The 16703-nt window shown below is 35.0% G+C and overlaps 1 protein-coding gene across 6 annotated transcripts in view; it reads right to left on the reverse strand.

Annotated features, from left to right (window-relative positions):
- PTPRK (protein tyrosine phosphatase receptor type K) overlaps positions 1 to 16703 on the reverse strand; it is a 509148-nt gene that overhangs the window by 79583 nt on the left and 412862 nt on the right. For all 6 annotated transcript variants that reach the window (XM_069488870.1, XM_069488869.1, XM_069488867.1 and 3 more), the window contains 2 exons: positions 12815 to 13088; positions 10067 to 10103 (listed from right to left, as the gene is read on the reverse strand). In XM_069488870.1, the coding sequence (XP_069344971.1) occupies positions 10067 to 10103; positions 12815 to 13088 (311 nt within the window). The remainder of the gene's footprint in view (positions 1 to 10066; positions 10104 to 12814; positions 13089 to 16703) is intronic.

Raw genomic sequence — 16703 nt, forward strand, 5'->3', positions numbered from 1 at the left:
ATACATGAGGATGTGCATAGGGTATATGCAAATACTATGCTATTGTATAACAAGGACTTGAGAATCCCTGGATTTTGGTATCTGTGAGGTTCAAGGGATGACTGTATTTATTTATTTGTGTCTAGTCCATTTCCCTCCGCTGGAACTTAAGTTCCATAAGAACAAAAGCTCTGTTCTATTTATTTGCTTCTCTGTCCCCAGAGCCTATAACATTGTCTGATATATATGGGACACAAAATAAGTATTTGCTAAATGAATGATTGGAAAATTGATATCCAAATGAAATTAGAAGTCAAAGAATGGCTCATGAGTACACAAGTAAAAAGTAAATGGTTTGCTCAAAGGAACTATTTACAAATGGAGTTTTAGAATAAAAGCCATTTATGCCTTCAGAACTTAAGTGTTTGTAGGATAATATAAAACACAGCTCTTATTTCATTAAAATTTTTTTAAAAAGCTCCTTTCACCTTAAACACTATGTTCAAATAAACTTAACTATAAGTTTTTCCATTCTACCTAATTTGATGGTTTTATCAATAGAAATGTCAAATTAAAAAAATATATTTGACCAACTTAGAAACTGCCACTAAAACTAACTGCTAAAAGTAACCAGTTTTATTCTAAACACTCATAAATTCATATGAGGGGGAAATTGGACATATTCAAAATAGTTTCAAAATATTTACTTATGCAAAGAGATTATAATACTTTAAATTTCCCATACTATTGGTTTTGTTTCTTAGTCTTATTCTAGGTAATTATTCAACATCTTGATTTCTTATTAATGCTTTCTTGCTTTACTTTAAGAATAATTTTATGTAAATAAGTCCACGGGTCCATAAATGACTATATATTGGGAAAATTTTAAAAGATAAAATATGCTAATTATTGAAAAAGATGATATAAAAATTCATTTGAAATACATCTTTTGTTAGTTTAATATGGATAAAACATATTTCCAGAAGTAATTTGAAAATCCTTGAGAAAATTTTATTATAATTTATATAATATTTGCATGAATCAGTACATTTACATCGAACCATACAAATGTTAACTCATTAAGATCATTTCCTTAAGAAAAAAATAAAGCTATCACAGTATAAATTCTTTATGGTACTTTGGCATAAATATATTTAGTTGCTAGTTTAGAAATAATTGTGTGTGTGTATAATATGTTAGGACACTGATATAAATTATATGTAAAAAGATAAAGTAAACCAGTATCAAACAATCTAAAACAGTATTCTTTCAATAGAGAGAATCAAGCCTAAAGACATTGAACATTCAAGTTGTACAATGATCCCATCTCATTGTAATAAAGACCTTCTGGTGTTGCCCTACATTCTTAATGTACCACGAACGTTTTTCCTGAGACTTATTCTTCTTTTTACTTTTCAAATATACAGCTGACTAAATTCCCTTTCATATGTTTAGAGCAATTCTGGTTTTGGATAGACTATTTTATAAATGGAATGGCTTTCATGATTTCTAGTACAATTTAGATAAACTTTCCTCTCCATTCCTGAAGTATCTTCTCAGTGACATATTACCTAAATGAGAGTTAGAGAGCAGAACCATTGATTTCAACTGCAATGAACATATACTCAGAATTAGCTCTTCTCTTGCCTCAATAATACGTATTCACATGATTGTTTATTTTAAACATTATGATGTTGATTATTTAATTCATATATTTCTTTAATAGTCAAACCAATGTCTGCATTCCCTTTATGTGTTGGTTGCCACCAGACATAAGTTCCAAGCAGGCAGGAAACAATAATCTATAATACTGGGGATTTTTTATAATGACTTGCTCATATACAGACATTTTTCAAAATGGTGTTATTCTAGTATGTATACTAATTGTTCTTGGCTTTGAAATTCTTTTGCATTCCCCCACAAGAATTTTCAAAGCTTTTTTCATTTTCTGGTCTCTTGTTATTCCACATCTGATACTTGTACTTTCTACACAAGACCTCATCTAATTAGTGTAAATGGATCACCTAATAGACTTCTCTCCTCAAATTTTTCTGTTGGTGTCACTTGTCCTTCTGCTCTATGTCACAGATTCAAATATTCTCTATTGTTTTTAAATATTTATTTCCACATTTGTTCAACTTTATCAGTACTTACTTCCTCCAGGAATTTATTTTCTCATATATGTTCAATATTTTTGGCTTCATTATTATTTTCCCTTTGATAAACAAGTATGCTCAAATCTCTGCCATGCTTAATAGTTCTTTCCTAAATTGGAGTCTTGGTAATCTCCTTCCTATCAGCGATACATTTCTGGAAAGGAGAGTCTACTGAACTGCCTTCATTTTTTCAGTGCCTGTTCACTCCATAAAACCTTGATGTCTTGCTTCTATTTATTACCTCTGTGCCCAAATGCTCTATTGAATGCATCCTTTTCCAAAATCAACCATGGACATCTAATTTGCAAAGCCAGTTCCCTCTTCTCAATCCTATTTTTTTTTTTTTTTTTTTTTACTTTCTACATTGTTTAAAACTATTAATTACCATTTCCAAGTCCCTTCCTGAAACACATTCCTTTGTTGATTTTGTGACATGGCACTCTACTGGTTATAAACCTTTCAATCTAATTGCTTATATTCTAGCATCTTTATTAGCTCATTTTCCTCCTCCCACTCTCTCAACATAGGCGGCCCCCACGGAGCTTTCCTCATCTTTCTATATTATTTTCTTTATGTGTTTCTAACACTCCCCAAACTCCGGAAACTTCCAAGCCTAACTTCTCTAGTTCCAGAAAGTCTCTAAATTTTAATTTCTGCTTTTCTAGTTGCCTCTGTCATTAGCTATTTTCTGGTACTCAACATGGCATTTCCAAAATAGAATAAATCATTTAAAAAAAACAATCTCAGCCTTTGCTTCCTGTCTTTTCTGTCCCTGTGACTGACACCACATCTGCCTAGTGTGGCTGGCTCAGGACAGAAGTTCAGCACCATATTCAAGCCTTCAGCTTACTTGCTCCCAGTAGATACACACCATGTTAACTTTTTCTCCAGTATATCCCCAACATCCTTATTCCCATTCTTTAATCGCTTATCTCCTCCACCTGTATTAGTGTAACAGCTTTAAATTTCATTTTTGTTTTGAATACACACAAACTTACAGAAAATACAGTACATTTTTTCCCACTTAACTAAGCATTTGGAGTAAGTTACTAATTTGATGCTTCCATTACCCAGAATACTGCAGTATTTCCAATAAAAAGGAATGTTTTCCTACAGAGCATGAAACCACCATGAAACTTAAGAAAATTACACTGATAACATTACCACTGTCTAAACTTCAGAGCCCATTTAAGTTTTGTGATTGTCCTAATGATGTCCTTTATATCAAAAGGCTGCAATTCAGAAGCAGGTATTGTAATTCGTTGCTGTGTCCCTTTGGTCTCCTTTAGCAGGGAACAGTTCAGCCTTCCCTTAACTTTCATGACCTTAACACTTTTGAAGATTATAAGTCAATCGTGTTGTACAATGTCCTCAGATTGGACTTGTCTAATGTTTATGTTCAGATTCAGGTTATGCATCTTTGGTAGAAATATCATGAAAGTGACGTTGTGTTTTTATTGCATCCTGGTGATAAACCATAGTGACTTTCCCAACATCGATGCTATTCATTTTTGTCACTTGATCAAAGCATCTGCCAGGCTTTTCCATTGTGAAGTTAATCTTTTTCCCTTTGTAATTGATAAGTTTTTTGTGGGGGGCTATTTTGAAACTATGTAAATAACCAGTTTCTTATCCACCTATCTATTTATTCATATCAGTAAAGACTGTGGTTTCCTATTTTATTCAGTGCTCTAGTCCATCGACATTATTTTGATTTTCAAATTGACCTCTATTCAGCCAGTGATGCCCCCTCAAACTGGCAATTGTGTCCTCCCGATACGTCCTCACTATTCTTTAAGTACTTCTTTGCTTTCCGGCAAAAACAAAGAAGTTCTAATCTCATCTGATACTTTCCCTGTTCTAATCCTGGAATTAGTCATTTCTCCAAAGATCCTTAGTTCCTGAGGATTTGAGGATCCTGTTTTTATTGGAACATTGTATTTAGACACCAAGATTTGGATACAGGGGTGTTCAGTATCAGCATATTGTTGCTCCCAGGCTCTGTCAGTGACCTGAGCTGTGGAACACACACATAAACACACACACACACACACACACACACACACTCATCTAGGTTTATTTCTATAAGTAACTAAAACTCTCTCTGCCCCTCTCTCATTCTCTATCTCTCTCTCTCTCTCTATATATATAATGTATATCTATGTAATCTATGCCAACCCTGTGTGGTTGTGTTCTTCATTTCACACATAATCAGGCACCCTGCACAAGACCAAACCTCTGCATAGAAGTTTATCCACCTAGACAGATGGGACTCTGACACCCTGCATGGGCCACCCTCTTGTGTTGACACACTCTTTACCTCACTCAGATTCTAACTTTCTCACTCCAAACTTTTCACCTTGCTTGGACCAGACACCCCACACCAGGTTATGCCTTGCAAAGCTTGGGCTCTGATTTTCCATGCTGTGTGGATCTTCTGCTCACCCTATTTGGGCTCCCAAACCCAAGAAGTTCATCTCCGTGTGTGGACATTCTCTTCTCCCTGCTCAAGCTCTGACTTTCCACTTCAGACTGTGCCACTCACTGCCTCCATGATGATGACCTTCTGAATCTGATAGGTCTTGGAGATGCCACAGCTATCTGCTCCTCTGTGAGATTGCTGCCCTCACCTGCTCAGGCTCTGGCAAGTTCTGCTGGGCCACTACTGCATAATTTTTATATAGTGTATGTTAGAGGTCAAAATACATTGCCTTCCATACACATATGAAAATCCAGCAACATTTATTGAAAAGGCATCTTTTCCCCTCCTCCCTATAGTTTTATCTGTCATAAATATAGTGAACATATGTGTGTGGGTCTACTACTGAAATTTCTCTTTCACTGGTCAGAATAGCTACATTATCTATCTAGACTATCTACACTGTCTTAATTACTATAACTTCATCATGGGCCTTAACATCTTGGAACGTAATTTTTCTTCAAGATTGCCTTGCATATTCTTGTTCCTTTGCATTTCCATTTAAGCTTAGAATCAGGCTGTCAAAGTTTAAAAGAAACTAGGATTTTGATTGCTTTAAATCTATAGATTAACATGGAAAGAACTGATATTTTACCAATATTGTACAGCCATGAACATGGTTTGTCTTTCCATTTACTTAGGTCTTGTCTAATTTCTCTCAATAAGGTTTTGTAGTGTTCACTATTGAGGTGTTATCTATTGTCAGATATATTCCTACTCTGAATTTTTTTAGATACATTGTAAATAGTATCATCTTAAAATACTGTTTTACTTGTTGCTAAGCTATTGATTTTTGAATATTAATGATATAACCACCCACTTTAATAAATTCTTTTCTGAGATGAATTTGCAGGTAGTTCTCTGAGGTTTTACCAATTTATTGTTTTTCCCCTAAGTATTTGATTATAGCATTATAAAATAGATTAGAAACTGTTCTTTCCATAGTTATCAGGGACCATTTGATACACCTGGACATTAATGCCATTCCTCCTGTCCTGTAGAGTGGCCATAAATGTAAGGCACCTCCAACAGGCTTCTCAGGAATGAGCTGATAACAGGTCAAGGTCATCTCATGAAACAATTTAATTTCCATAAATGTAAAATGTTTGAATTGTCTTCAGGTCAGTTCTACTTTTTCCTTTTTTCTCTAAATCCCAGCATTCCAGTTACTATCATTCTGTCAGAAATTATTAGAACAGTAATATTCCATATGCAAACAACAACAATCTATTAATTTTAAAGCAAAGAAATATTTAATTTCCAGCTGGTTTGGGGTGGGGATGAAGAGAGTGAGCATGAACCTCTGTAAGTCCTTAATGCATATCTTTTCTGTTTCATTGCCTAGGATATTTCTCTGGGAACATGGTGGGGAAAAGTCTGCTTATACTAGCAAGGAGAGCATAAAAGGAGGTTTTAGTGTCCATCTTGGAGTGAATTAAGAAGAAACTGGTTAGACACATGATATTTCAGACATATAGCAGTTTTGGGAGAACTGGCACCAACTTTCAAAATGTCAGGAAAAGGTGAATGTTGAAAATAGCATAAGTGAAATCCTTTTTTAATTTCTAGTCCTAATCTTATGTTTGAGAACCATAAAGAATATTTGGAATTCTTATTTTTACTTTGACTATAAAACCTAAAGAAATCCACCAAGGAAGTCAGAGTTTCTTATTAGCAAAATATGGTACATTCTTATGCCACTTAGTTATATTGATTCTTATGACATCTAATAGAATTTAATCTCATGTTATAATTTCCTACATCCAGAATCTCAGTAATATGAGGTAATAATAGCTAGATTTCCTTTGGAGCCTTTGCTCTAATACATCACACTCATTCATTCTGATTAAATCACTAGAATAGGTCCTTCTCATTGAAATGTGAGTACCAGGAAAGCAAAGCAGCTAGAATATAGTCATAAGAATAGCTGTGATTACGTTGAAAAGATAATTTGAGCTAAACTATCTTTCTATTTACCCGAGCTAGTAGCCATTTGAGTGAAAAAAAATCATTATCATAGAATGCAGCAGAAGAAAATTCATTTGAATAAAACTGATCTAGAGACAGACTAGGATTAAATTTAACTCAATTCACATTACTTTATGAATTATATTTCTAACTGTGTTCTAATTGAATCAAATGAAGTCTTAGCTTTGGTAAAAAGTATTCTATGTTAGAAGGTAAAATGTATATCACAATATACATGCCCATTTAAATAAATAAGAACTCTAGTTGTTAATAAATTTGTCTTAACTCACATATAAATTGTTCTAATACTCTTCAGAATTACTCTAACTAGTACTGTAAAACTAGTTTGATTAAACATGAAAGCTGGAACATCTACCTTACATTTAAATTCCATTACCAGTACAACAAGATATTTATTGTCCCTAACATGATTCTTACTGTGTATTGTCCCTGGCACATAGTGACGTATTAAACTATTAAATCACAGCTTCAAATTTAGCTAAGAATTCATGTTAAGTTTTAAAAAAGTGATAGAAAGCAATGGACTATTACATATGTCCCAAACAGAAATTTTGTGTGATAAAAGGCCACTGCAAACTGGAAAGTGTTCTAGAAGGGCACCAGGTTTTCCAGAGAATTAAGTTCTTTTCAACAAACTAGATCTAGATATGGAGGAGATTAGGAAAAGAAAGTTCTAGCTGTTCAAGACTCACAGCTGAGGCTGTGAAGGTGGGAGCCCGGGGGAGGGGCAGGTGAAACACAAGGCTTGTCCGTGGGAGTCGTCCAGGATGGAGAAAGGTCTTTTCTAGACTGTTTTCCATTCAGCCCAGAGATTCCTGGGCAGGGTTACCCTGCTCATTGAAAGTGGCTTGGAGAGTGAAGATCCATTTTGTCCCACGGAAGGAAAACTGCAACGAAGCCAGCAATGGCAGCCTTCCAAACTCCAGAGACTCCTCTATGTGCTCAGTGTTATTTCTACCTATGGTCGTGCAATTTTTAATGTTGTATTTATTTTTATTTTTTATATGGGAGAAATACTTTACATATCTACCTACACACACATTTATAACAATAAAGTGCACACATTTTAAATATACAGTGTCATAGATTTTTACCTGTGGATACACCTGTGAAATACTGAACCATTCCTCTCACCAGAAGGTACTTTCGTGCCCCTTCTCAGCCAATCTGGTTAACGCCATTTTGGCTATTAAGTATGTCTTCAAAATGCCCTGCCAGGAAACTTTTTATTTTCATATTGAAAAATTTCATACCAAAGTTGACCATAGTTGCATGGTTTTCATTTAAAATGTAGTCAGGCAGTAAGTTGATAGTACTTTAATAAATGTAGCTTTTAAAATGTGGAAAAAATGCTAAATGTTCAGAGAAAGAAATATATTAGATCTGGACAGAAACAATGAAGAAAATCAACACCTTAGTTTTCCCCCAAGAATTTTCAATCATGAAAGTTTAGTTTTTTTGTACATAATTTCTTTCATAACTGTATAACATAAATTATGTCTTTCTGAGGTAAGGCACAAGATTATTATTATTATAATGAAAAGATAATAGTTAACACTTATGTAATATTTACAATACATTAAGCACTATTCAAGCACTTCCTATATATGTTATTTTAATCCTCACAATAATAGTAAGGTGTACATATACTCTATGATTCTTATTTTGAGAATGAGGGTGTACATAATTTGCCCAATGCTAAAGAACGAGTAAGGGGCAAAGTCAGGATTTGAATTTAGAGAGTCTAAGGCCACAGTCACTTCTCTTGTTATCTACCACACTGTCTTTCTGAGATCCAGAAGTACAGCAAGGCTAGATTATTAGACAAAGAAGAACATCCACAAATGGACTCTTTCTTACTATTTCTGAATTTCTGACAATTATTCTTTGCCACATAGTAAGATCAATTTCCATGATCTCAACCCTCCAGCAGTCTAAATAGCACATGATGTTTGTCATCATCTGTTTATTTCTATTGAAAGAGGAACAAAATAATGCTTAAACAACTCATGCAAAAGCAAAAAAATGAAATAACTGAGTACAAAAATTTTAAATGTTAGAATCATTTATAGCTATCATTTCTTCATTATAGAAATGTACCACAATTATATCTAAAGAACTTTTTTAGATGATGATGTGAGACCCTTTTACTTTTCTGACTCTATTTTAAATTTGAAAAAGCATAGGTAATATACACCTAAACACCTTCTGCCATTATCTTCTAAAAAGTTCAACACTAATTTCTGATAATATAAGCTAAACTTTAAAAATAAAATAAATGCTTATAAATTATATACACCTGTGCACATTTTCTCTTTTCCTTCCTTAAGGGTCGCTTTATTTTTTTAACCATCACAAGGAATCTTAATATTTCAATTGAACAAGTATATTTTCTTCTTCTGTAAAGCTTCTTTATTATTCGCATGAGTCAAGAGGAAAGTCTTTCTTTATTGACTTTACAAATCAAGAGTAAAACACAAATGCTAATTGAGCAGATTGATGATTAGATGGAGAAAAATGAAGAAAGGAACGATGCCAGCACAAAGATAATATGGCCATTCATTTTTACCTCAAATGAATCAACTACTGCTTATGAATGTGGGTCTGATGCTGATTCTGGCAGCAAACCACCCAGAGCACCAATTCTGAGAGGAGGCCCATGTCTGCGTGCAGACAGCTTTTTCTTATTTCTCTTGCTAGAATACACCAAGTAGCTGTCTCTCCGTTGTGGGCATCATCAAATACCTCCTTAATGAATGATTATAAATACAGAGAATGCGGGAGACTCTCCTCCACTCCGAACTCTAAATACTCATTCGAAGATTAAAATGTTTTCTCTTGTCAAAGAACCCGGGCAACTAAGCCACAATATGCAGAGTCAGCAGGAATTGCCCTGGCTATTAGCCATCACAGATCTCATTTCTTGGCATTAGTTAATATATTTTTTTTTAAAAGGTAAACTATCTTCAATCTAATTGCTCTACAGATGAAGATACAGACCAATCAGTCTCCACCCCTATAATCTCAGATTTGCATGAACTAGCTTGGTTCTTTTTACATTTGATTGTCTACCATGATAAGTTAACAGAAGTTTTTAGACAAGTAACTTGCTATTTTAAGCTGCTATTGCTGAGCTTTTCCAAAGACATTGGTTGATCAGCGGCACAAGACCTTGCAGACACTAAACGGTGTCTGCAAGGAGAAATAAGCTCTCCTAAGGTTTTCTAAATCCTTCCTATTCTCACAACAAGATTCCTTCAGTCAAGTACTAGAGGATGGGAAGTAGCACCCCATTACTTGTTAAAAACACCCAAGTGAATCAGAGAACTAACTGTGTAATAGAAATGCCACATTTAATTAGCCCTGAAGCAGGGAACAAAGCTCTTTCATTTTAGAAAGGTGGTGGTGGTGGGAGGGATGGCATGCATAGAGTTTAAAAAAAAAAAAAAAGCAAACTTCTTACCTTTTGTAGCAATTCGTACACACTGGGTTTTAGTTTCCTGATAGAGTAAAAATGAAAGACAATTGTCAATGTATAGATAATGTTTCCTGTTTCATAAACTATAACTATTATGAAGCTCAATTTGGGGTCATAAAAAGGATTATAAGCAATAGAATTACAGTATTAAGGAGACTTTATTTTTTAATATAGACTCTCAGAGAAATTTTTTAAAAATCTAAAATAAGAACGTTAAAAAAATTTCCCGTATTTTCTAAAGATGTAGGTATCTCTCTCCCTGCAATAAAATAGGCCAGTTTGTGGCAAGTAGTATAGCATTCTATTTACATGTATTGCACTTTTTAAACTATCAGAAGAATATTTGCAAAGCTAATACATATCAGATCCAAATATAAATTTAATTTTCATCTGGTAGCTGTAGACTCAGACCAAAGCTGAACATTATATACTCTCATTTGGATCCTAGCATGACTAAAGAGCTAAATGATAATAGTTAGAAAGATCATCAAAAACACCATATCACAGTTGTAGTATAATTTATCTGTTCTTTTCTTTCTTTTAATTTAGCTGTTAGGAGTTAACTGTTTCTCAGCATAGATTATTTTCCTCCTCTTGCTAGAGAGGGAGGGGGTAGAGAAAGCAGAAGTAGGAAATGACAAGAAAAATATTATTATTTTTAAATGCTGTAGAACGGTAGTAGGAGACACATGCTCCTGCCAGTAGAAGCATCCAGGCCCACTCCTCACTTCTCTAGGACTTACTTCATTCCGTGTATATCTTTAAATACATAAGAGGTTGGAAAAAGTGTCAAAGCCAATGAACAAAACAGAGGCTATTTGTGTTCAAGATACATTTTTAACTCCATCTTGAGTAGTTCTTTGTAATTTCCTCTTGGGCATTTATTGTTTTTAAATTAAACAAAATAAAGCATTGAGGGAGAATTAGTAATTAAAAATAAAATTTTACACTTCTATTACTTAATTGTGACCTGAGGCCTTCATGGTAAGCTCCAAGAGATTATTTCACATTCCCATAAAAGCCCAAAGGGGTTTTGATTTCCTAAAAGCAATTGCTGTTAACTCTCTATGGACATTACCCGCCTCTGCTGGCAGGAGTCACGGCAATTTTAAAAAACTCTTTGCCAAGATAGCTGTGAAATACATTGTTGCTATTCTGTACTTTGATTAAACCACAGGATAGATATATTAACAATTGGAAGAGAAAATTTATATCAAAGCTTCTAAAGAGTGCCAGTGAAAATCCTTTATAAGTAACAGACATTCATTAACCCTCCTCTCATACAACAGATCAAATAACAAAAGTTAATTTGGAAGTTTTCACCTCTCTAAAGATGAAAATCTTAACACAAAACTAGGTTTCCTACCTCTATGCTACCTTATACCCATAACTGATGAATAACTTCCATAGTGTTCTCTTGTTTTGAGTAGCTCAGTTGTACCAGGGTATGTATGGAAGGCTACATAGGTAGGAAATGGGTGTTGGACTTGCCTCTAAAGGCCCTCAGTTATACAGAAATAAACTAGAAGAGAAGAGCATCTTCAACCATGCGCAGCCTCTGACTTTGGAGCACATTTTAGAAGATGCTACAGCATTTTTCTTTGCCGTCTATAAGCCAGCCATATAGGTAGGCAGAAAGACAAAGCTTTCATTCAAAAGCAGCTAATCAACACCCAAGGTTCTCAATGCAAATGGATTGTGATGTCTTCCCATTAAGCTATTCTAAGATATAATACGACTGATGCAATTGTATATCATATCCCACCTTAGGGACTCAATTACACAAACCCAGCAATTTCCTATATAACTACAAGTCCATTAAAATGTCATTCTACTGGATTTTAAATTGTGGAAGTTTCTATTCTCAACATTTTTTTTCTTTATTCCCCTCTGCCAAAAATTAAATAAAAGTAAGTAAATAAATAAATAAATAAAGTAAGTTTTAGAAGAGAAAAATCTCTCAAAGAGAACAGCGTGAGACACGAAAGACCAGGCTGTTTCCCCATATATGGAACCACTGGTGGTTTCTAACATCCTGTAGTGTTTTCCTGTTCAATATTCATTTGGGATCAGCAGCAGTGCTCAAAACAACTGTGTCCAAAATGGGAAAAGGAGGGGGCAGCTGGGGAAACAGCTTCTGTAATAGCCCAGCAGCCAGTCACCGCCAGGCTGCCTTCCGTTTAGGTTCTGTCAGCTATACCACAGGTGCCCTATTCCTTTGTAATCAGAGGATTGTTACTGTTATTTACTATTTGGCTGGAAAACCCTGAAAAGTTTATAAGCGTTTATTAGCCTGCTGTGGAACACGCATTCTGTTTATCCTGCAGTAAATTTAATCTTTTGAAGTGCGCCACTACTGAGAGAGGAAGACAGAACAACGCCTGATATTTACTGGGGGTGGAGTCCTGGCAGCAGCACGCCCACCTTTTCAAATCGTTTTACTCACAATTGCTACCCTGGCCTCCCCAGCAGAAGGAGCAAGTACAGGCAGTTACTAGGAAATAGGAGTCCTGTGAAATAGAACCAGCCTGCAGCCTCAGCCCTGGAGTAGGCTCAAAACTGTGCACACCGTTGGGAACAGAAACAACACCCCCTACACAACAGTTTTCTTCTCCTGTCTGTCTGTCTTTCTTTCTTTCTCTTTTTCCTTGACAAATGCTACTGAGTATTTATAAAATTTGACTCCAGCTTTTCCAAAGGACAGTGAAAAAGCCAATGTTGGAGGAAGCTCACCTTCTCCACACTACTCATTGCCTGGAAATAGATGTTGTATCCTTTGCGCGGAGCCAAAGGGGGGTTCCAAAAGCCTTGATAGGTCCTGTTGTCACCCACTGTGAATGGGGCAGGCTCAGGTAGATTCCCTGGGGGTAGTTCCGCAGCAAAGTAATAGGGTGCACCCCCGCTCATGGCATTTTGGTAGGTGACAGGAACCTGGTAGCATTCCATGGCTCCAGCCTCTCTCTTGGTGCGGTGTGGGTGCAGCTCCTCCACAACAATCTGATAGGCACTTTTGGAAAAAGAAAAAAAAAAGCACACATATAATGATTCAAGATACTAAGGTTTTTTTTTTAAAGGAACAAAAGGTTTACTATTAACATACCACATTTAAAACCATTTAAAGCCAGTCTTAACCCAAAGTACTCATGTTTGCAGCCATTTTGCAACAAAATAGAATTGCACATGGATTTTGCTCTCCCCAGCACCAGAACAGTTACTAGGGTTTTGAAAAAGGTAAAAAAAAAAAAAAAAAATCATCATAGAACTCTTCACATTTTAAAATACTGAAGAATAAGCCACATTAATAAGGACCCTGACATTAGCCAGAGACACATCATAGATTAAGTTCTTTGTCTGGTATTTTTAAATGTTTAAAGTTAACATTTCCTTTGAATTGGTATTATGGAGGGCCCAGCTCCAAGGTCCAACAGAATGAGAGCCTCAGGGCGGTGCTAGAAGCACCAGTTTGTGGTTGTCACAGCCTTCTAGACAGAATGTGCTGACAGGCTTCTCCACCTCTTGACCTTGCCACGGCATCTACATTGGCTCAGAGCTATGTAGATCTAAAGTACAAGTGACATGCGGCAATACGGGCACAGATGGACAGAAATCTGTCCTCGCCACTGAAATAGACTGCCTCCTTCTTCTGGAGTTGTTATTAATAAAATGTTACAAATTGTAGAAACAGATGGCATTTGGCCTATTAAATCTCCAACCTAAGCCTTCTAATACCTTTCTTAAAAGTCTTAAAACTTTTCTACAATAGCTATGAGAGGGAAAAAAATGCAATTTTCAAGGTTTCCCTGATTTCTAATACTAATTTTTTAATCACTTTCTGAAACTGGTATATTAATATTCTTCCTTTGTAGGAAATTCTTTAAAAATTTTTTCAGGTAAAGCATACCTGGGAAAGTTGACATTATTAATTTATATATTATTAAAATATTTAAAAGAAATATGCTTAAAATTCCTGAAAATTATGGGAAAATGCATCATGGTAGTTTACATAAATTGAACATAAATAAGCTATGTGGAGGGTTTGCATAATGATTCTTGAGACTGTGACAAATACGCTCCTTCTACATAGGAAAAACAGGCACTATTCAATGGACCTTCAACAGGAATAGAATATTGTCTTTAACAGGCTTTAAAACGAAAGAGGGTGTGCGTGTGTGTGTGTGTGTGTGTGTGTGTATGGAGCGAGGAGAAAGAGAGAGAGAGAGACTGAATTTACATCTATGAAAATTAAGACAGTTTAGAATCTAATACAAAATTCTAACTTGATATAAACTATTACCCTTATAAACAAAAGACCTTTATAGATTAAAAGAATTAAATTATAATTTAATTTATAAATTAAAGATTTTCTTTTTTTCCTAAATATTCAAGTTCCCATTTTCCATCAAAATATTGCTAAGAAATTGATAGGGTAGAATCCATCTCCTTTCCTTCAGAAAGAGGACAGACATTGTATTAATGTCAGAAATTGCAATTTGAGCAAGCGACTTAAGGCAGAAGTAGAGGTTATTTCAAATTATGTCTACTGCATCACTCTCTATCCTGCTGCCAAATTGGGTTGCTGAGCTAAGAATGCTATTGACAATATACATGGTTTCTGAGACATCCATGGAGCAAGCACTTGTCAATTTTAAAATATAGGAAATACATAAGCATAGCCCTAGAGAAAGAAGAAAAGAATGAACAAAGCTGACATCTGCTATGTGAAGCAAATCTAGCCCTTTTTTGTCTTATTTTTAATTTATAATCCATATTTGTATGTCACACATTTGCATATCCTGGGGACACATCCACATATGCATATAAACTCCCACATCCATGCTCGCCAAACAAACCTTACATTCTTCCCCTAGAGAACAATAATGATAATTACCCATCCTTGTTAATCATTTAACCTAATCCTTAAAAATAAATTCCTCATTAATTATCTCATACCTCTAGAAAAACCCAGAAAATCTAGTCAACATTCAATCTTACCTAATTCTATTAAATTGACATAGATTCTACATTACAAATTAAGGATACTTCATGCAAGACAGCTTGTCTCTCCAGATCTATTAGGAGCAAAGCAAATTGCCAGTGCTGGAGAGGAGTGAAGGAAGAAAAGGTGCAATCTGCTCTTTGGGAAAGAACCTTGAGTATGGTTTCACAGAAAATAAAAATCAACACCTTGGGCTAAACTTTCAGATTTGGCATTATTCTCAATTAAATGAATCATTTCGATTTTATAAGCTGGGGATATTTTAATAAAGAATATAAATTAAGAAAACTATTTGCACATATATATACATGAATATTCTATTACCATGCACTTTAATCTTATAATACCTATTTTCCCTACTAATATCCATTTATTCTTTGAATGATCATAGAAGAAATGTTGTATTTTTGTTACTATTGAGGAACTGAGTCCAAGAGAAATTGAGCTCTCGTTAAAACTTACACTACTAGTCTTACTTTCTTCTTTCTCTATTTTGTACTAGATGGTTTTAAATTGAATGTTTGTGTCCTCCCCTCCCAAATTTCATGTTAAAACCTCAACCCTCAATGTGATAGTATTTGGAGATGTGGCCCTTGGAAAGTAGTTAGGTTTAGATGAGGGGGCTTCACCAAGAGCCAAATTAGCTAGCACCTTGATTTTGAACTTTCTAGCCTCTAGAGCTGTGAGAATAAATGTCTCTTATTTAAGCCACCCAGTATTTTGTCATAGCAGCCCAAGCAGACCAAGACACATACATACAGAAAGACTTGTGAAAACTGGCTTCCAAGCATAATTTCTAAAATGTTCTTTGTGCAATGACTGACAACAGACAGAAAGGTAGATGGAGATAACTAGATCTCTATACCCCATCCCTCTCCCAACTCCACTACCACCCCCTACCAGGAGAGAAATGTCTTCATAATATAACAGCTCAGTTTCTGGATATTTTTCAACCCCAACTATGCTTCCCTTTACAAGCTGATAGAGCAGCCATCATACTTTATGTTCAAGTGTGGTTTCAAATAGGGTAATGGGCATTTAAATAAGTATTTGCAGAATGAATAAATCGTTTCTGTCTTTTCTGCTGAGTTTTTGCTTAGTTAGGACATACTTAAGATATTCTTTTTGTTTCTACATGAATGTACATTTTTCACCTCAAAAATCCTGAAAATTTTTTGAATAAGAATTTCCTCAATTAGCTTCCCTCCTGTGTCCTTGAGTCAATTCATTCATTCATATTATATATTTAATAGCTAGCATGTAGGCACTTAGGATAGAGGGGTGAAAAAAAGTCCTAGCTCTCATGGACCTTATATTTATATCCCTTGCCGATTTATTTTAAATGGTCTAATATTGGAATAGTAACTTTGAAACTTGCTGTTAATTCACATATAGATTGAGATGGATTCACTTCCACTACAGCTTTCAGATCATCATCATCTACCTTGGTCTCAGGTTGCCCATGTGGCTCATTTTCAAGATTAAAATCATCAGAATGGAACATCTCAAACCATTGATGTACTGTGCATTCATTAGCCACAACCTTCCCAAATACTTTATTGATATTTCGAGCTGTGTGACCTGCGTCAGTTCCACGATGGAACTCATATTCGAAAATAACATGAA

This window comes from Eulemur rufifrons, chromosome 15 (genome assembly GCF_041146395.1).
Source record: "Eulemur rufifrons isolate Redbay chromosome 15, OSU_ERuf_1, whole genome shotgun sequence".
NCBI classification, from domain to species: Eukaryota; Metazoa; Chordata; class Mammalia; order Primates; family Lemuridae; genus Eulemur; species Eulemur rufifrons.